This window comes from Lutzomyia longipalpis, chromosome 3, assembly GCF_024334085.1.
Source record: "Lutzomyia longipalpis isolate SR_M1_2022 chromosome 3, ASM2433408v1".
In the NCBI taxonomy this organism is placed as follows: Eukaryota; Metazoa; Arthropoda; class Insecta; order Diptera; family Psychodidae; genus Lutzomyia; species Lutzomyia longipalpis.
Window position 1 is genome coordinate 2,953,420 of NC_074709.1, and position 19,258 is coordinate 2,972,677.

Consider the following 19,258-nt stretch of genomic DNA (forward strand, 5'->3'; position numbering starts at 1 on the left):
ATGTTAACATTTGTAATGAGAAATTCTCGAAATTTTACTACAGGTCAATCTTAAAAATTTAATTGACTGGTTTAAAAGATATACATAAATGATTTAATTGACATTTCAATCAATAGATTAAATTTAAGTGTATTTCTGTTCTGAGAAAAAATTGTTTCACCTAGCGGGTATTTAGGTTTACTAGTGGGTTGATTGTACAACAATTTATGCGTCTACAAGGCAGGATTGTTGACGCACCTTATTCTGTTTAAAAAAGGCTGTAGATGGCATTACATGAACTTGGCCCTCTGGCGGAGAAATTATTTTATTATTACCAAAAGACTCGTAATAAAATCTCAACTTGATATCAAAAGCTTCAAAATAAATATAAAAAGCTCCACTTGAGTTTTTTCAATTTGAACATTATTTCCATTATTTTCTTGGCCTTTTCTTGTTTTCGAAAATTTATTCGCAAAACTTGGAATTATTCTAACCTTTTTCTCTCTCAGTGCACGATTAATGTGTTTCCTTTAAAATTTTGTCAAGCTGTTAGGTGTTTTTGGGTCACCGATGAATTTGCATGGTGGTTGAGAATTTGTCCAAAGACGCCCCATTAATCTCGTCACGACTTTTTTGAACGCCACGCACACTGAAGAGTTGCGGGTGTGTCACTTTTGGCGGCAAAGCTTACCTTTTTCTGCATGGCGGACAATATTTATCTCATTCGCCATTAGATTAAGTAATAGTGCACGTAGAGTCATACATGAGGGCACTCGAGGGAGGGCAATATTTTGTTTAAAAAAAAATAAAAGCAATACAATAAAGTACATAATTTAAAAGCTCTCTCTTTCCCCCTGTGCGGTTCTCTTTCTCCCGCGAAAGCTCCTTTCGAGAACGTAAAGTCTGCGGCGAATGCAATGAGTGTATGGGATACATACATATAGCGCATAAATGATCTCAATATATGGGCAAATGTCTAAAAACTGGTCTTTTATACTTCTTTTTTTTCGTATATTGTATGTGATTTCTTTTTTGTGCATTTGTTCCTCCTCCGTTGTGAAAAAAGTCCAAAAAGTATTTATTAATTGGAACACCGGACTTTTTACTCTTTAACGGACAATCTTTGAGATTGTCGCTCAGGTCAGTCTCTATGGATTGCATAATTGATTTCTTGGTGGAATTTTGTGTACCGCACAGAGTGGTGTACAAAAAAAGTGACACCGAAAACCATCGCTCTCACGGAGGAGTTGCAAATATATATGGATGGAGTGTGTCCGTGCGAAGGTGAAAAAGGAGCGGGAGAGAGTGTGTGGCTTAATTGAAACAAACAGTAGCACACCATTTAGACTAATTCAAATAAATAACAATTTAATGACACAAATTTTCACACCAAACCTACCATGAAATTTGCATATCACCACTCATTCGTTGTTTCGCTAAATCTCTAAATAAGCCATTTTTAGCAGCTCATACACACACACCGCCAATGGATCATACCGAAGACAATCCAAAGTATTGAATAATTATAACATGATCTTGGGCATCGTGCTGATGCCGTAACAGGTGTCTTTCGTTGTATTTAAATCCAAAGCTCACAGCGCCAATGAAAGTTTTTAAACTCACATGCACTACAATTAATCTCAACCAATAGTAATATTTTTCACATTTTGCATCCGGTAAAAACTACCAATACCCAATAAAATGAAAAAAAAAAAAAAAGACTTGATGGAGCTTTTTTTGTGAACCACTTAGCCACAGCAATATAGCCTCGATGCAAACTCGTGGAAATTCCCGCAGTTAAGGAGAAACATGAACCATAAAATGCATTGGAAAGTGTTTTTTTTTTCTTATTAAAATATTTTATAAAATCATTTCAATTAAATAATCAGTTCTATTTTTAACTTTTACCCATTTTAATTGATTCAATATTTCCAATAAGCTAAAAGAAAAATGAAGAAATAGTTTATGCAAATTTCTGTATTTTTCTTAATTACCTTTTGATTTTACATACCTACCTATAAAAATATTACAAGAAATATTTTCTTAAAAAAAATGAATTTGAATTTCTATAAATTGGAATAATTTAAATTAAATTTATGAGGTTAAAGTAAATTTTCTCGTCCTAAAATATTTTCTAAATAGAAAAATTCTATAAGAACATTTTTTTTTAATTTTTATCCCAAAGATTATGTAAAAAACTTTTTTTGTTAATGTTTTGATCTCTCCAAAATAAAACTTTTTAAAGCGAGCTTTTTTTTCTTGTGCTTTTTTCACAAAAAAATTTAAAAAATTAAGACTAATAAAATTTCTTAAAAAAGTCCTTTTACTTCAATCCTCGTATACAATTCAAATTGAACTAAATTTTATTTTTTCAATGAATATTTTCCCACATTACAAGTTTTCGATTAATATGATTAACTTTAATCAAGTGAAGTGACACAATACACAAACTTACTCAACAGATGGTTAATTTTATTATTTTATTTCTTTATGAATTAACGTGTAATTATGCGCTATAAGAATCTCATTAAAATCCCATTATATTCCGTGAAATATTGTCAAGTTGATCGGAAAACAGCTCAACAATATTTCTGAATGGTGCAATAAGACGAAAAGTCTTATTTTTCAGCGTAAAAAAAATTAGAGTATAAATAAAAGTATTAAAGAAGTGACAAAAATTTTTTTTTTGCAGACCACTTCATCGTAAGGGCAAAAAAAAACAAAAATATACAGGTGAAAAAGCTCTCGATGGAGGCGCCAGGTGATGGCATTCCTGTGTTGTTTTTGCAACATCGCATACCGCAGGCATCATTGAGTGCGGAGGGTGTAGCCTCGCTTGGGCGTAGGAAGAGTTAATTAGACGTTTTTGGATGCTACCTGGTGGACTTTCTTGTTTCACGCTGGACGCATTCCTTTCACTTTCGGCCGGTGTGGTCAGTGCTCGAGTTCACTCTATATATAAAATTGAATTTGTGCACTCGCCGAGCTTCTTGGCGCAGTGTGTTGGAAACATTCTCAATGACGATCACCCGAGAGAACTTCTCTTTCTGGCAAAATTCCTCGGGTGTGGGATTTTTCCCGCCCCACGGAGAGTTTCTCACTTAAAGTGTATGTACGAAAAATTTTTCGCCAGAGCGGCCTATGGGTCGCGCGTCGAGGAAAAAGTGATGTAACCGCTCAGGTGAGAGAAAGAGATCGATCTGTGATCTACCCAAAGAAGTGGCATGTGTGCGAGGCGACGATCTGGTTTTCCATCGGTGTTTGTATCCTTCGCAAAAATGAGATCGCGGTGGGGCTTCCAAAGCTCACTGGACGTCGTGGTGATCAAATGGGGCAAAATGTGCGGATCTCGCGACTGCGGTATAAAAGCGATCTTAGGGATTGGCCGTCCATCAGTCTCACTGTGCTCTACAAAGTAGAGCTCCATTCGAAACGTTCTTTCATTTTTATTACATTTTTCTCACACATTTGCCCACATTTTTCATCCCATTGCATTTGCTCTCCCTACAAATTGAAGTGTGCCGAAGAAGAGCAACGATCGCGTATCGTTCTCAAGTGATCCTCGTAGTGTTGTTCACAACCCCTTATTTTCACCACAAATCCTCAAGCGAATGAAAATGAAGGTGAGTTCTAAAAGCTCCGCAAAGGATACACAACTCTGCTCAAATGGATATAATGAAAGAAAAGTGCTGAAAAGTGAAGTTTTTTTTAGAGAAAAATGCATTCAAGAAAAGCTCAATCGAGGATCAATGATCGTGATCAGTGTGTCTTTTTCACAATTATGGTTTCAATTAGCGAGAAAATTGAAAATCAAACCACCGCAAGTTAAAAAGCCAAGATAAACTACTTTTTTTCCTCCACCTGTCTCAAATTAATTGGACTGTGTGTCTCAAGTGATCGCGTCTGTTGCAATTTAGATCATATTGAATTAATTGACATGGAGAAGATCGTGCTCTAAACTACCTTTGTTTTCCCTTGATTTATTTTTTAAAAAAAAAGTGCGATATAAGATGAATGAGAAAAATTAATTTGAAATTGACTAAAAGACAAGGTTTTGGTCCTATATGATCTCTTTTTGTAAAAAAAAAAGTCTTTTATCATATTATTGTGTAACATTTTAAATTCAATGTAATGAAAATTAATTAATTGAAATAAACAAAGCATAATGTTTTAAATATTCAAGATATGAAGAAAAATCCTTGCTAAAAAAAGGATCTTTTTTTTTAATTTTTCAAAGCATAAAAACAATTTATTTCTTCATAAATTTTCCGTTAAAATGTCTTTAATTTTTAAATTAAAATAAATTAAATCAATTTCTAATAGTAAGATCTTTCTCAGGCATTCGCTATCATCCTCGTTGTGGTATCTCTGATTGCCAGAGCCACTTCTACAGCTCAACCCGACTGTATCCATGGGGACTCAGTGGGTTATTCATACCCTGCACCTGCAGTTCAACTAAATGTAGCTCCGGCTGTGAAATACGCCTCCGTTGGCCCATCCTACAGTGCCTATAGCGCATCCCCAGCCTACTCCTCATACTCCACAGGACCTGCCTATAAAGTGTCCAGCATTGTACCAGGATACAGTGCTGAATCATACACACCTGGGGTAACGTATGCCAAAACCGCAGGAGTTGTCCTTGCGGATCAATCTCCATCCTCAAAGTATGCCGCTGTAGCCCCATCCGGCTATGGATATGCCACAAGTGCTGGTTTATCATCCTACACAACAACATCAGGAGTGTCAACTTATGCTGCTCCAGTTGCTAAAGTAGCCGTATCTGCTCCAGCAATTACCTATGCATCTGCAGCTCCTGCTATTGCCACCAAAGTAGCTTATTCTGCTCCAGCTATCTCCTATGCTACAGCTGCTCCTGCCATAGCCAAGGTTTCATACGCTGCTCCATCATATTCCTACGCTGCAGCACCAGTAGCAACTAAAGTTGCTTATGCTGCTCCTGCTGTATCCTATGCCACAGCAGCTCCTGCCATTGCTAAGGTTGCCTACGCTGCTCCAGCAGTTTCCTATGCCACAGCAGCTCCAATTGCAGCTAAAGTTGCTTATGCTGCTCCCGCTGTTTCCTACGCCACTGCTGCTCCCGTTGTTGCTGCTAAAGTTAGCAATGCCTACCTGCCTCCAGTCACAAAGATCACCACAGGCCCAGCCTATTCTTCATACGTTTCCTCACCAGGCTACACTAAAGTTGTCTCAGCACCTGCTATCTCTTATTCTGCACCATTAGCTAAAGTTGCCACTTATGCCCCTGCTGCAAAGGTTGTTTCGGCTGCCCCTGCTGTATCTACCGCCTACGTATCAGCCCCACATGTGGCTACATATTCCGCCCCTGCTGTGACTAAATATGTATCAGCCCCTGCTGTTGCCACTTACTCTTCTGCCCCTGCTGTTTCAACAAGCTACGTCTCAGCACCAGCTAAGGTTGCATATGCAGCCCCAGCAGTTGCAACTTACTCATCTGCTCCTGCTGTTTCAACTGCATACGTGTCTGCACCCGCTAAAGTTGCTACTTATGCTGCTGCAGCTAAAGTCGTTTCAGCACCCACATATGCCACCTACTCATCAGCACCTGCTGTTTCTTCAGCCTATGTATCAGCTCCAGTTGTATCCAAATATGCAGCAGCTCCTGCCTACGCCACCTATGCAGCTCCTGCTAAGGTAGCTTACTCCACTGGTCCCGCTGTAACAAGCTACTCAACTGGCGCAGCTTTCGGTAAACTCGTTGCACCTGCTGTTGCTTCCTATCATGCTGGTCCAACTGTTGCTTCCTACCATGCTGGCCCAACTGTTGCCTCTTATCATGCTGGACCAAGTGTTGCTTCGTACCATGCTGGACCAAGTGTTGCTTCGTACCATGCTGGACCAAGTGTGGCTACCTACACTGCTGCTCCTGCCATCAGTAAGGTTGTTGCTGCTCCTGCAGTGGCAACATACGCTACTGCACCAGCCTATGCGAGCAAAGTTGTTGCTGCCCCTGCTGTAGCCACCTATTCCCATGCTCCAGCTGTTGCCACTTATTCCCATGGACCTGCTGTAGCTAGCTACTCTCACGGACCAGCTGTTGCTGCTTATGCCACAGCACCAGCATACGCTAGTAAAGTTGTAGCTGCTCCAGCTGTTTCCTACGCTGCTCCAGCATACGCAACTAGCAAAGTTGTTGCAGCTCCTGCTGTTTCCTACGCCGCTCCAGCGTACAGCAAAGTTGTTGCCGCTCCAGCTGTAGCTTCCTATGCTGCTCCAGCCATTGCTTATGGTGGACATGGTTATGCAGGTCATGGTTATGCAGGTCATGGTTATGCAGGACATGGTTATGCAGGACATGGTTATGCTGGTTATGGATACGGTGATGGATACTACGGGCATTCTGGAGCTCTCCGGTATGCCTCTGCTGTTCCTGCTGTCTCACACTCCGTTGTCCCTGCTACCAAAGTTGCCTATGCTGCTGCTCCAGCTGTCGTTAAAACCGTCAGTGAGAAACATCTCGAATACTACGTAAGTTAATTTTTTTTGGTAGTTTAGGATTTTTTGTTTGCTTAGTTTTTGAATAATAAAATGTAACGGACAATTTAATTTGAAATTCTGATTGTTTTAGTTTAGTAAAGAATTTTAATTTCTTTTTCTTTACGCAGAATGATCATCCTCGTTATGCCTACGAATATGGAGTAAACGATCCCCACACTGGTGACATCAAGGAAGCCAAGGAAGAGCGCGATGGTGATGTTGTTAAGGGTCAGTACTCCCTTGTTGAACCCGATGGCAATGTCCGTACTGTGAGCTACTATGCTGACTGGGAGACTGGCTTCCATGCGCAAGTTACAAACAGTCGTGACCAAGTTCATGGTGTTGTGGCCAAAAGGGCGGCCGTGAAAGCGTAAAATGTTCACTGCGGCAACTCACAGAGTGTCCTTGCTATGAAAAAGAAAAACCCGCGAAGCCTCTTAGAAAACCCCCATAGAGATTTCAGATACTCAAAGTTAAGCTTAATTTAATTTATAGATTCTTTCTTCAAATTTTTCGTACTCTGATTTCTCGAAATTCTCTTGTATATCACTCTTTTTCTTTTCTTTTTCTTCTCCTTCCTATCTATATCTCTCTATAATGCTAATCTTAAATGTAATGCCAACACAAACATTATGTAATTTTGTTATTTAAATAAGAAAAGAAAGGCGTTCGACACCCAGCAATATTATTGTCACTGGAACTCACAAGAAACGATCAAGAAGCGATCCTTCTCGTTTCTCAACACAGCAATTTTCCAAGGAATTTTCTTCTAAACTTTATTACATGCTCCACCCCTTAGTTTATTTTTTTTCTCTCACCCCCAAGCCTATGATTTAAAAAAAAAACAAGAACAAAAAATAACTAAAAATGTACAATGAAAGGAAAACAACACAAGAAAATCCATCTAAAGAGAAAGAAAGAACAAAAAAAAAACATTGCGTGCATTTGCATTATTGAGTTTACTTCTTGTGATAAAAGTGTCATAAATAACTAATAATTGTATAATTATTTTTACTTTATGATAAAATTGTGTATAAAATAAAATATTTACTTTTAATTATTTCATTTTTGTCCCAATTTTGTCAATCTTTTTTTTACGTGTTGTTTCTGTCTTCCTTTTCTTGCAATTCATATATACATATATAAATTCAGAGTGAAATAAATCTTTTCACTGTGTGCTTCTTTTTTGCTTGACTTCTGCTTCCAATTCAGTGCGGCGACACACCGTGTGCCGCATGAGCCAATGTTGATGATGTCTATTTTGGATTTGCGATCGCACGCTCAATGTGGAGGGTAATGGGCAAAGGAGGTATGAAAAAAAAGTAGAGGAAAGATACTGGATCACTCAATAAATTCCATCCACCACCAGCCGTGAGCCTTTGTCGTACGCAAAAATTGCGCAATAACGATCGTGCGCTCTTGTAAAAGTTGTCTGGCCGGCCGCCTTCGGCCGCATGATCCATTTCTCATTTTAAATACATCGCGATCATATACTGTTTTATGCAAATTTATCTGTCCTTTTTTTCCTCTTCTCTCAACTGCTGTGTGTATCCAATTCACAAGAAAAGCCACAAAAGTCTCCCCCCTCGAAAGCTTTCTTCAATACCCAACATACCGCATGTGATCGTTTCCTCATTTTGTGGTGCACACGAATGACTGAAACATGATCATTTTTGGTGATTTTTTTCCAGGTCAAGACCACCATTGCATTGCATAAGTTTAAAATTATTCATTGCAGTTCATATAACCATTTTTACATCAATAAATATGCTGCACAATCAACAAACCCCTGCCCTGCTATAGGTCGTGATCTAGATTGCAGGGATCCTTTGAAAATAACCCCCAAAGATCGCACATTTATCAACCATTAAAGAAAAGCTCCGCACAGTCATTTATCTATCTTTGTCGCGTGTTTCTTTTATATAATAAATACAAACTAATTTATATCGTATTTTCTCAAACACTCTCAGTATAATTTAGCAATTAATCCATTAAAGTCGAGCACTTTCATTGAAAGCTGGTGGTGAAAAGGAATGTCAAGATCACACAAATTATCCTAGTTTGGTAATTCTCTATATGTGTTTTTGCATTTTTCAATTCCAACTATTTGAATAATCTTAAACACCAAAGTCTATTTTGAGACACAACGTGTGATCACGAAATGGTCAGCTTTGAACTTGGTGGTTGTGATCTTCATGGAGTTTTCTATTGTGGTGATAAACTCACCAGTACAAGAAAGTAGGTATAATTTGTTCAATGAGAGCATGCTTTTGCGGTGCTGTTTCTGGAATAAAAATTAATTCTTTTCGACTTTTTTGGATGAAGTTTTATTCTAAAATCTCATACAATTTTTTTTTTACTTGTAAAAGTTGAGGTGAGAAAGATTATTTTAGAAAATTTATGGTTGATTGTCTTACAATTGAGGGTCGTTCTTGAAAAGAAATTGTTTAAGAACAATTTAAGTTAGATAAAATATTGGAAAATTTCAATTCACGATTCTCATGGTGAATTTAAACTAATAATTCTTCTTTTCTATATTAGTTTTGATTGTGCTTTCATTTTTTAACCTAAAATTTTTAGTTGAAGTGAAAAAGAAAGAAAGAATTTTCACGGAAAATTAAATTCAAGAATAATTAAAATTCTTTTTAAAATTAAACTGATTATTTAATTTTAAAAGAGTTCTTCTCTCCTAATTTCTTTGGCGATTAATTTTAAATACCTATACTAATAAATATATAAATTAATTTGTCAAAAATAGCAACAAAAGAAGTATAGGCAATCGAACCTAAAAAATTGACGAAAGCAAAGCTTAATTACTTGTAGACTTACGTAAAATCATCTCATTTACCTTTAAAAACTAATTTGACATCCCCAAGATGATGCTAAACTCTTTAGAAAATTACAAGATACGGTAAATTCCTGCATGGGCATCCTTGCAACATTAAATGCAACCGATGAACCGCAAAAGATATTACTAGAAAATTGCTATATAGCGGAAAATGAGCGGTTTGAATGCGAAAATATTTTTTTTTTGTTTTTTAGAATAACTCTGCATAAAATTACTAAGGCGGTAAAACCTTGATAACACCTACGTAAAATCATATATAATACAAAATACCCTGCCCCTTTTCAATCAGTCTTGAATGAGTAGTCTTATATTATATTATAATGATGTGTTATATGTAGCTTTCAAACAAGAAAGCTCACCTCAGTTCACCCTAAAATGCCAAAGCACGTTCCAAAGCTGTGAATTTGCAAAAGAGATGCAAAGTTAACATGCATAATGAGGTGTTGCGGATGAAAAATATCCCAAGTTGCACAAAATGTCTTTTTAATTAATTGTGAGTGGCAATTAATTAACTTTATGGCTTTTCAATGCTTGTAATCTCGATGTTTATCGCCTGATATTTTTTTTTCATCGTACGTTACAGCCCATAAGATACACATTCCTGATTAAAACACCAGCATGGACTTTTCGCGCGCGCGGCTACAGAGCAATATTGGGTGGAACACGATTGAGGAGGAGATTGCAAAAAAGGATTGTGAACGCAAAGACAAGAAGCTCTCATGGGTGGAGACGAATCCTCATAAATCTCTGTGAGAAAATTGCCTCTCTTGCACTGTGATTAGCTAGTCGATTGAGATTACAAAGTAGAGTTGCCCCCGAGAGGTACGCATGATTCAGACCTAGATAATTTTCAAGTTGTCGATTGCAAATTTTCTCTTTATACATATAGTGTTGTATGTTTGCCCAAGGAATGTGCGAGAGAATGGATTTCTACGACGCCTCTGAATTACATTTTTTTAATAATAATAAATATGAACAGATTCTTGGTTGATTTATGCATAATTTATATAAGGAACTGTGCATAAGTTAAAGTTTCAGGAGCTTACAATATTCATGTAATATTAATATTATGAGCAAAATAGAAAATTAAATATTTTCTTTTTAAAGAATTATTAGGTAAACGAATTTGATTTTTTTTTTCAAATTTCATCACTTAAAATTTTTGATAAATTTTATTTTATTAAATGCAGTTTATGAAAAAAATAATGGCTAATAGCATCATTATTCATAAAAAAAAAGCTTACCTTAAAAGAATCCTTCTGTAACTCCAACACATTTCCCTTATAGTTCACTGAAAAACTTCAAAAAGCAATTTTTTTCAAAGAGTAAAAATCCATTTTTCTGAAAATCACAAAAAAATCTTGAAAAATGAAATTTTTTTTGGCTAAAGTTGGTTTAAAAATAAATCAAAACTGATGAGGTCCTGAAATTAAGTTTAGTGCCTCCAAAATTAAAATTTTTTGCAAAACAAAGTTAATTATAGCGCGTCTAGTTATAAGAGAAACGTGTAGAAGTTAGTTTATGCGATTTGTGAGCAGTGTCAGTAGGCAAAATTAAGTTATTTTGTGAAATTCAGTAATTTGAAGCACAAAAATGGCCATATCTCTGATTTTATAACAGATTTTATTTTTTCCCGCGTATGCACTAAATTACAGAAAATATTCAAAAAATAACTTTGAAAAAAAAATCAATGTTAGACAATGCTCATTGTAGTCATTGTATGAGGAAATCAGGGAAATCATGTATTTATGCATTTAACGTGTTGAAAATGTCGCAAAAGGATATTACTTACAATGCTCCGTAATGTATTGGACTGATTCATAATTCCCATGCGAAGAGGTCAAGACGTGTTAAGTTTATTCAGTGTTCGGTGTTCACCACATTAGTTGGCGCCCATTTAATGCAAATTTGCAGCAATAAATGCTTTTTTTTTGCGCTAAATGGTCCGTCCGTACAAATGTACAGGTCGCACGCAATGTGGTGCGGGAGCATGCGTCCCCGTCGGGGAAAAGGGTTGGGATATCATTAAAATATTATGTCATCGAGATCGTTTGTGTGCCTCAGAGCAGCACAGAGTCACGACTTTGCCGCGCACTCTCTCGTTCGAGTTCTTTGCGTCCATTAATGAAAGCACCATCTTGTGTGCATTGGGCTGTGGTCGCAGCATTTTTATTTAGAAGGAGTTGGAGGCGAGAAAAATCCACACGGCGCAGAATGGGTGTTGATGTGGACGAAATTTTGCCGAAAGGCGTGTGGAAAAAAATGCACCATGAGACTCGCTTGATATTTAAATTAGACGCTCGTTGTGTCGGAGATCTCGCTTAGCGATTCGGTGGCTTTTTCTTCTAACACCAAAGGGGTGTTCCATAATATGCGAACTTTCGCGAACCACCGGATGCTGCACATGACCATGTGTGTTGATCAGATTTATGGGATTTATGGGTGTTCAATGGAGCGCAAAATGCTCTTTTTTTAGGCACACTCACAACACAATCCTGCACAGAATCTCCTGCACAGTTTATGGCTCTTTGTCCACTCTCAGCAAATTCCCCAAAAAGCAATTTTTTCGCGATCATTTTGCGATCTTCTGGGGGACGTTCAAGGCCCTCCTTTCGGGTGAGGGCGCCGGTTCAGGCGCAAAACAACCATAAATATGCAATTATATAATTTTTTGAATGAAGAAAAAAAACAACAGCATCGCATACCCTTTCATTATGCAACTTTTTGCTCGATTTCTTTGCGCGGTGCACCATCAACTTGTCGCTCCATCAATGTTTTTTTGTTGTTGTTGTTCTCTCCCTCGCATCGAGGCGAGATCGCGAGCTAATTTATTTGGCAATTCATTTGACCAGACCGCAATTTAAGATGCCGATCATGGACCTTTCGAGACTTTCGCACAAATTTTATTTATGACCACACTTATCACAATATGCGCTTAAACAGAAGCTTTTGCGGCTTTTACTATGTACAAAAGCGTCAAAAGTTTATGCGTTGTGATTGAGTTTTAATTCTTTGTTTATTCATTAATTTTTAATTCATTTTAAAAGTCTCACAATTAATTTTTTATGTTGGTATTTGGATGATTTTTATAGCATTTTAGTCTGATCTTAATGATCTAAAATTATTCACAATTCACACGATTGGCTCTCGAAGCTTTGAAAGCCTTTTAATGTATTTTCATAATAGGGCAGATAAAAAGTATGACGACTTCTCAGTGAATAAAATAAAATTAAGAAAAAATACTTTTTTTATAATTTTCTCCTTCCTTTTATTAAAACCCCCGCAATGTTAACCAAATGGGGCTCAATGTGGGTGTTTAGTGTGCCTTCTTTGCCGCGAGCCTCTTGTCGCGCTCCTCGGCAATGCTGAGCTTCACACCCTTGCCCTTTGGCAGCGAGATGTACGTCTTGGCGCCTTTGCCGATGATGAAGACGTTGGAGAGACGCGTGGCGAACATATGTCCCTGACTATCCTTAATGTGGACAATGTCGAAGGATCCCGGGTGCCGTTCGCGATTGACGACAGTACCAACACGACCCAAATTGCGACCTCCGGTGATCATGCAGAGATTTCCTGTAAAATTCAAAGAAAATTATGTCTTAGTTTATCTCCAAAAATAACATTTAATTAATTTTTAAATTATTTCCAGGAAGAAATATACTTCAAATTGGTAAATACTGCAAGATAGTGAATCCCGGGGGATACAGAAACTTCCAGCGACCGAAGATGAAGTCAATTAATTGCTCTTGGCCAAACTATTGACTCCCCACAGTGACTAGGCGCCACAAGGAGAGCTTCGATGTGGCCGAAAGGGAGCTCTTTTGAGAGATTCTCATTACAGGATGCTTACCTGAATCAAATTTAATGTGATCCGTGATCTTGGTGGAGGCAATGTCCAACTGAATGGTGTCGTTGACCTTAATTACAGGGTCTGGGTAGCGGATCGTACGTCCATCGTGAGTAACCAAGAAGGGAATGTTCTTGGGTCCAACCTGTACCTTGCGCACCTTGCACAACTTGTACTTGGCTTCCTCCGCGGAGATACGATGGATTGTGAAACGTCCCTTCACATCGTAGATCAACCGGAAGAACTCTCCGGTCTTCTCAATAGACACAACATCTGTAAATAAAAGAAAATAAGCGCGCATCAGTTTCACTCTCAATTGAGCTTCTGTGGCATTGAATTGTCCTCAGCACGAGAAAGATGCACAAAAATCAATTTTGGGCAAGGCAAAGGCTGAGAGGATTGATTTATCGAGGTGAATAAATTTGCCGGAAGGTGTCGGATATGCCCTTCACGCCAAAGTCGATTCTCGAAGTTGAGAAAATGTGCAAAAGAAAATTTGAAAGACTTACCCATGAAGCCAGCAGGGAAGTTGGGATCTGTACGGACCTTTCCGTCAACCTTAATGAGGCGCTGCATAACAATCTTGGTGACTTCATTGTTGGTCAGGGCATACTTTAGGCGATTGCGAAGGAAAATCACCAATGGCAGGGACTCCCTCAGCTTGTGGGGGCCCTGGGATGGACGTGGGGCGAACACACCCCCGAGTTTATCCAACATCCATGCCTTGGGGGCGTTAAGACGCTTCAAATGCTTCTTGGGGCCACGAGCCTGCAAAGAGTAACAAGAAAAATGTTAGGTTAAGCTCACGCAAGAAAGTTTTTCCACATTTTCCCCAATTATTGATAAACTTTCACTAAAGTTTTTTATATCACCCGATGGGGAAGTTTTTCCACCACAATTTGTATTATAATTTATAAAGGAAAAACTATGATTATGCACTAAAAATTAATAGAAAACTTACCATGTTTGTCACGTTTTCAAGAAAATGTTGAAAAAGAAGGAAGATACAGCAAGGGGTAGATGAATATGTTGTGATTTCTTGATTCTCGAATCAGAATCAGCCGCTGAGTTCTCGGTGATTCCAGAATCTTCTCTTTGAAATTAAAACTATGTCAAAATTATATTCAAATCACTTTTTATTAGCTCTTTTAACCCTTGGAGGATTTTGCTGGCCAAAGTGGCCAATTTGACTTTTTTCAATCGCCACTGAATTAAAATCTATTCAATATTTCGTGATAAATTCTACATCTGTGTATAGGGAAGTTTCATACTTCAATATCGTTGAAAGAAAATTTGGAAAAATATTTTATTTTAAGAGAAAATGAAGATCAAAATTTTGAGGTTAGAAACCACGATCCTCCAAGTGTTAATCGTACAAAAAATTTATTTAATTCCATAAATCAATGTTCAATCTTTCTAATGTGCTGACATGGCAAAAAAACAAGAATTTGCAGCAAATAAAATAAAAGTTTGAGAATCAGGAAGCATTCGATTACCCCTTGGCGTGGTTTTTTATGTGTGCGTTTTTTAGTTAAAAAAAAAGAATAGGAATTTCATAATTTTCGAGAAAAAATCCGATAAAATGCAAAATTCTCCAATGAAGAAAGTGAATCAAGGTGAAGTGCTCCTTAGGCGCCCTCCCACATCCACGCCGGAAGAGGAGAAAGCTCTCCGGGATCAGCTTCATGTGGAGATTGAGAATAAAACAAAGGCGTGCGCCTTCACCAAGCACGATTGCACGCTCCCGCGAATTGTGGGCTATGAGTACTGCCTGAAGCACATCCTACAGGACCCGCGGGCTCCCTACAAACAGTGTGCCTTTGCGTACCCGATAACGGGAAAGAGATGCCTCCAGCCGGCGCCAAAATATGAATCCCGGAAGAATATTGCGTGAGTTCTATATATGGGTGGATTTTCCGGAAGTTTTCTGTGCTAATGTGAGGCTTTTTGGGCTTTTAGGTTTACAAACTTTTGCTTCGAGCACAGTCGCCTCAATCAACTGGCCAAGACACAGTCTACCACGGGGAAGCTGAAGCATCTTGAAACTCAGGAATCTCTTCTCAATGAACTCTCACATTATGTTAAGGTGGACAAGCCACAGACATCCTCAGGGCAGGTTGTTGTTGAGGAGGAAACAACAACTCCATGCCTGGATCCTATTTGTGAGTATTCTGCTTAATATTTTGTAGTTGATGTCATCAATTCATCCTGCTTGTTTTCAGTGGATATAAACAGTCAGAGAATCAATGAGAGAGGACGGAAGATTCTGGACTATGCCTCTGATAGCTCAACTGATGACGACATGCCGACAATTAGCAACACCTGGAGGGGCTATGAGATGGATAATTCAGACAATGAGAGCGTTGATTCTCAGAATGAAGATCTTCTAAAGTAAGTCCGCGAGAATCTATGTCCTTAATGCCAATCTCCTGACAAATTCTCCATTAATTTCCAGGCACGCTAGCATCTACACAACCGAGGAAGCCACAATGATCACCAAACAGAAGCTAATGCGTCTTCAGTCGCTCTATGTGGATCAATTTGAACGGCTTCATCATGTTTTGCGTGAGAAGCGCCGGAAGTACCTCCATGCGCTGCGTCGTGAACGTGAGACCTACTGCAGCATTCACAATCAATCCCGGGACACTCCGCGTGAGCGTCGGCTCTACAGGAAGCTCAAAGCACTCAATCAGTACCACAAACGCCATGGAGTTGAGGCTGTTTTGCACAGGAAGCGCCTGGAGAAGCGAAACAAGGCCATTGCTGGTCTTGCCCAGAAGACTCCCTTCCAGAATCGATGCACCTTCACTGAAGGCGGTGTTAAGTGCAACGATCGCACCATTCCGTGCTGCAAGTTCTGCAAGAAGCACATCCTCGAGGACAAGAAGCAAGTCCTCTTCCGTGCTTGTGGTGTTGAGAAGAGCGGTGTTGTGTGCCAGGAATCTGTTCCGGTAATCTATGACGATGCCACCTGTGTCCTTCACATCGCCATGCCTCCTGCCCGAAGCTACGTTCTCAAGAAGTACGAAAGTGAATCCGAAGACGATGAAACTCCAACCAAAGTCAAAGAGACCGAAGTGAAGGAAGAAAAACCCGATGATGACGCCCCACCAACCACTGAGGATCCCTCCACAAATGTCACCATTTGCCATGATGACGTTGAGATCAAGGAGGAAATCACCGAAGTCCCGGAGGCAGCGCAAGACATTCAAGAGGCGACAAATTGAAGGCGCAAATTCAATAAATTTTTATTTCATACTTCAAATTTCGTCGCGACAAAAAAAAATCAGCGCAAAAATAATCGTTTTGTGTACAATAAAAAAAAAAACAGATAAATGGAAAACACGCGGAGATTCTTCTCTGGGAGAAGATGTGTGGTGTATTCCGTCGTCCGATGGGGGAAGAATCACCAGAATGTGAAGCCAGATCCTTTGCCGCCGGTGAAGAAGTTATTCTTTGGCTTCTGCACTTGCACGGGTTGTCCCTGCATAGCGGCCAGCTGGGCAGCTGATGGAGCATACCCCGGCGGTGGGGGTGGCACACTAAATGAGCTACCCCCTTGCCCAGAGAATCGAGCGCCAGGATCAAAGAGAGCAACCTTTTAGGAGAGAAAAATAATTCCCATAAAATAGGAAGTTGATAAAAAATTTTAAATTGCCACACAGGGTTATTCACGAAAACTTCCCTAGAATTGTGGAATTTTACTAATAATACTTGAAATAAAAAAAATTAATAAAATAATTTTTTTTCTTTTTTTTTTTTTAAGACAATCTGATTTTTGTTCAAATAATTTGTCCAAAAATGCAGAAAATGGCGTCACTGTTGTAATTTTTATCTCCTTAAGGGGGTTGAGAGTTGGTGAAACTAAATGTTTTTTTTCTTAGGATTTTTTCTTAAACTGTGTTAAGTGTTGATCATATTTAAAGACATTAATGAAGAGTAAGAAAATCACTTTCCGCCATCTTGTGATTTTCCTTAAAACACAAAGGTAGGTTTTTCTCAGGATCTACTGGATGGATTTTGATGGTGTAAAAAGCAAATGAAAGAGGAAGCATTACCGGACAATGTACCGGAATAGATTTTTGAATTTCGACTCAGAAATTGAGAAAAGTCAATAAGAACATTTATCTACTTTTCTCAGTATCTGAGTCGAAATTCAAAAATCTGATCCGGTACATTCTCCGCTAATGCTTCCTCTTCTATTTGCTTTTTACCCCATCAAAATCCATTAGATCCTGAGAAAAACCTATCTTTGTGTTTTAGGGTAGTTCTGTGGAAAAGTCGGAAAATTACAAGATGGCGTCGCACCTAAGATGGCAAAAAGTGATTTTCATACTCTTCAAAAATTAGGCTACAAAATGTAATCAACATGGGAAAACCGAGTTTAAGAAAAACCCCAAGAAAAATAAAACATTAAAAATATGTCAATTTCAAGAGTTTGCCCAAGAGACTCTCCTTAAATGAAGCATAAGAGCGAAGAGCATCTTGTCAAGCAAATCATCAATGAAACATCTGTTGAAATGTTTCATAAATAAAAAGGATAATAGAAACAATGAGAATGACGTCATTCTGTGCATTTTTGGGAAAATCAATTTTAGTAAGAATAAAAAATATAAGAATAAGAGCTCTGATTGGCTGATGAATATACGGTTTAAAATGTTTTCATTGGTTACATTTAATTTTCATTTAAAAATTCGATGCAAGGTTAATTTAAACAGTGTATATGCTAATTTTAATTTAAAAAATTATTTTTTCAAGCTTCAATAATAATAAAATTAATGTTTTCTGGGACAATAATCTAAATAAATTGATAATTATTCTCAAAAACAAAACAAAAAACGTTAGTTATTGCGGGAAATTGAGCAATAAATTGACTTTTGGGAATCCTCCTTATCATGCAAGGGAGGGAGGGAGGGAGGGAGAGGGGCAACAAACTCACTCACCTGGGGCACGGTCTGTTGAGCATACGCGGGGATCCCGGGTGGCGGACCCGCGGGGACTGCCTGGAATGTGGGAGGGGCTCCAAAGGGGGGCGGATAGATGGCACCAGGCACCTGCTGGGGTGCATAGGGATTTGCCATGCCGGGTGGCAGGCCGGGGAAGGGGCCCGAATGCGCTGGGTAAACGGGAATATTTTGCTGCATCACATGATCATAACTGGGTGGTGGGCCCCACATTTGAGCCCCCTCCGGCGGGCGAGGGTAGTACTCTGCAGTCGGCACATGGGGCCATGGGTAGTGTGGTGCAGTCGGCTGAGCATTTGGTGCCGGTGCAAAATTTCCAGGACCGCCTGGGAGAAAGAAAAAAAAAAGTTTCCCAAAAGGAAAATTTGTGAAAATTAAAAATGACTCCTCCCCGAGCTTTTTATGTCACAAACGCCATTGCCTCACCAAAGTCCTTGTTCACGTCCTTCTTATCACTATTGAACATTGTGTGATACGTTCCTTTGCATACGCTGTGCGTCGTCCGATTGCCAATAATGGAGGTGATTCAACTAATTGAGCGATAAAACGGCACTTGAGACTTTTTATCAGTGAATTTCGCAGAATTTCCAAATTTTTCTCCCGTGTTTTTGTTTCTTCTTCTTCTTTCAATGTTTTTGGCCCTGACGAAATGGACCCGAACTCCACACGAGTGCTTTTAATTCTACATCCGAAGACACCACGAAAGCTCCCATCCCGGCTGACGAACGCCGCGGAAAATTATCACATACGCGTGCTTACTGATAAAGTTAAAATGAAGTGAAATGAAAAATTATTTTTATTTTTCATGGAAAATGCATTTTTTGGGTCCTAAAGTTGCTGGAAATGCTCACGGGCCCTGGGGAGCTTCAGTAAAAATTTGGCGGCGCAAATCGCCGGATTTTCTTTGCATCGGAGTTTTGAATACTACGCCGAAAAAATTTGGCGGCTGCGGAAAAATTAAATTTTATCCGCTCCTCCGAAATTTTCCAGCTTTTCTTTCTGCAAGGGGGTTTGCGGGGGAGGTGGAGATGTGCGTTCTGGGGGTTTTGGGGGTTTTCAGACGGTTTTTCGGGAAAGTTAATTTGGGGGGAAAAGCCGCCGTGA

The 19,258-nt window shown here is 38.8% G+C and overlaps 8 protein-coding genes across 12 annotated transcripts in view; 6 read left to right on the plus strand and 2 right to left on the minus strand.

The window, feature by feature from the left end:
- LOC129794093 (GPI mannosyltransferase 3) overlaps nucleotides 1-19,258 on the plus strand; it is a 1,193,052-nt gene that overhangs the window by 784,206 nt on the left and 389,588 nt on the right. The gene's annotated exons all lie outside the window — the stretch shown is intronic.
- LOC129794120 (cytoplasmic tRNA 2-thiolation protein 1) overlaps nucleotides 1-19,258 on the plus strand; it is a 1,132,104-nt gene that overhangs the window by 723,258 nt on the left and 389,588 nt on the right. The gene's annotated exons all lie outside the window — the stretch shown is intronic.
- Nucleotides 1-19,258, plus strand: part of LOC129794129 (plasma membrane ascorbate-dependent reductase CYBRD1) — a 1,128,201-nt gene that overhangs the window by 719,355 nt on the left and 389,588 nt on the right. The window lies entirely within an intron of this gene.
- The window catches only part of LOC129794176 (cuticle protein 8-like), a 500,748-nt gene that overhangs the window by 91,902 nt on the left and 389,588 nt on the right, over nucleotides 1-19,258 (plus strand). The gene's annotated exons all lie outside the window — the stretch shown is intronic.
- On the plus strand, nucleotides 3,371-7,548 carry LOC129794069 (paternally-expressed gene 3 protein). Its single transcript, XM_055834659.1, has 3 exons — nucleotides 3,371-3,602; nucleotides 4,318-6,486; nucleotides 6,624-7,548. The coding sequence occupies exons 1-3, from the start codon at nucleotides 3,591-3,593 to the stop codon at nucleotides 6,867-6,869; spliced, it is 2,427 nt and encodes an 808-aa protein (XP_055690634.1). The 5' UTR covers nucleotides 3,371-3,590; the 3' UTR covers nucleotides 6,870-7,548.
- On the minus strand, nucleotides 12,587-14,236 carry LOC129794139 (40S ribosomal protein S4). Its single transcript, XM_055834776.1, has 4 exons — nucleotides 14,152-14,236; nucleotides 13,700-13,958; nucleotides 13,194-13,463; nucleotides 12,587-12,916 (listed from the first exon to the last, which is right to left on the minus strand). The coding sequence occupies exons 1-4, from the start codon at nucleotides 14,152-14,154 to the stop codon at nucleotides 12,660-12,662; spliced, it is 789 nt and encodes a 262-aa protein (XP_055690751.1). The 5' UTR covers nucleotides 14,155-14,236; the 3' UTR covers nucleotides 12,587-12,659.
- Nucleotides 14,648-16,927, plus strand: LOC129794102 (KAT8 regulatory NSL complex subunit 2). The gene is made up of 4 exons (XM_055834716.1): nucleotides 14,648-15,080; nucleotides 15,150-15,352; nucleotides 15,413-15,581; nucleotides 15,646-16,927. The coding sequence occupies exons 1-4, from the start codon at nucleotides 14,773-14,775 to the stop codon at nucleotides 16,415-16,417; spliced, it is 1,452 nt and encodes a 483-aa protein (XP_055690691.1). The 5' UTR covers nucleotides 14,648-14,772; the 3' UTR covers nucleotides 16,418-16,927.
- Nucleotides 16,414-18,838, minus strand: LOC129794165 (DAZ-associated protein 2). The gene is made up of 3 exons (XM_055834809.1): nucleotides 18,581-18,838; nucleotides 18,134-18,480; nucleotides 16,414-16,788 (listed from the first exon to the last, which is right to left on the minus strand). Exons 1-3 carry the CDS (start codon nucleotides 18,618-18,620, stop codon nucleotides 16,597-16,599), a joined length of 579 nt encoding a protein of 192 aa, XP_055690784.1. The 5' UTR covers nucleotides 18,621-18,838; the 3' UTR covers nucleotides 16,414-16,596.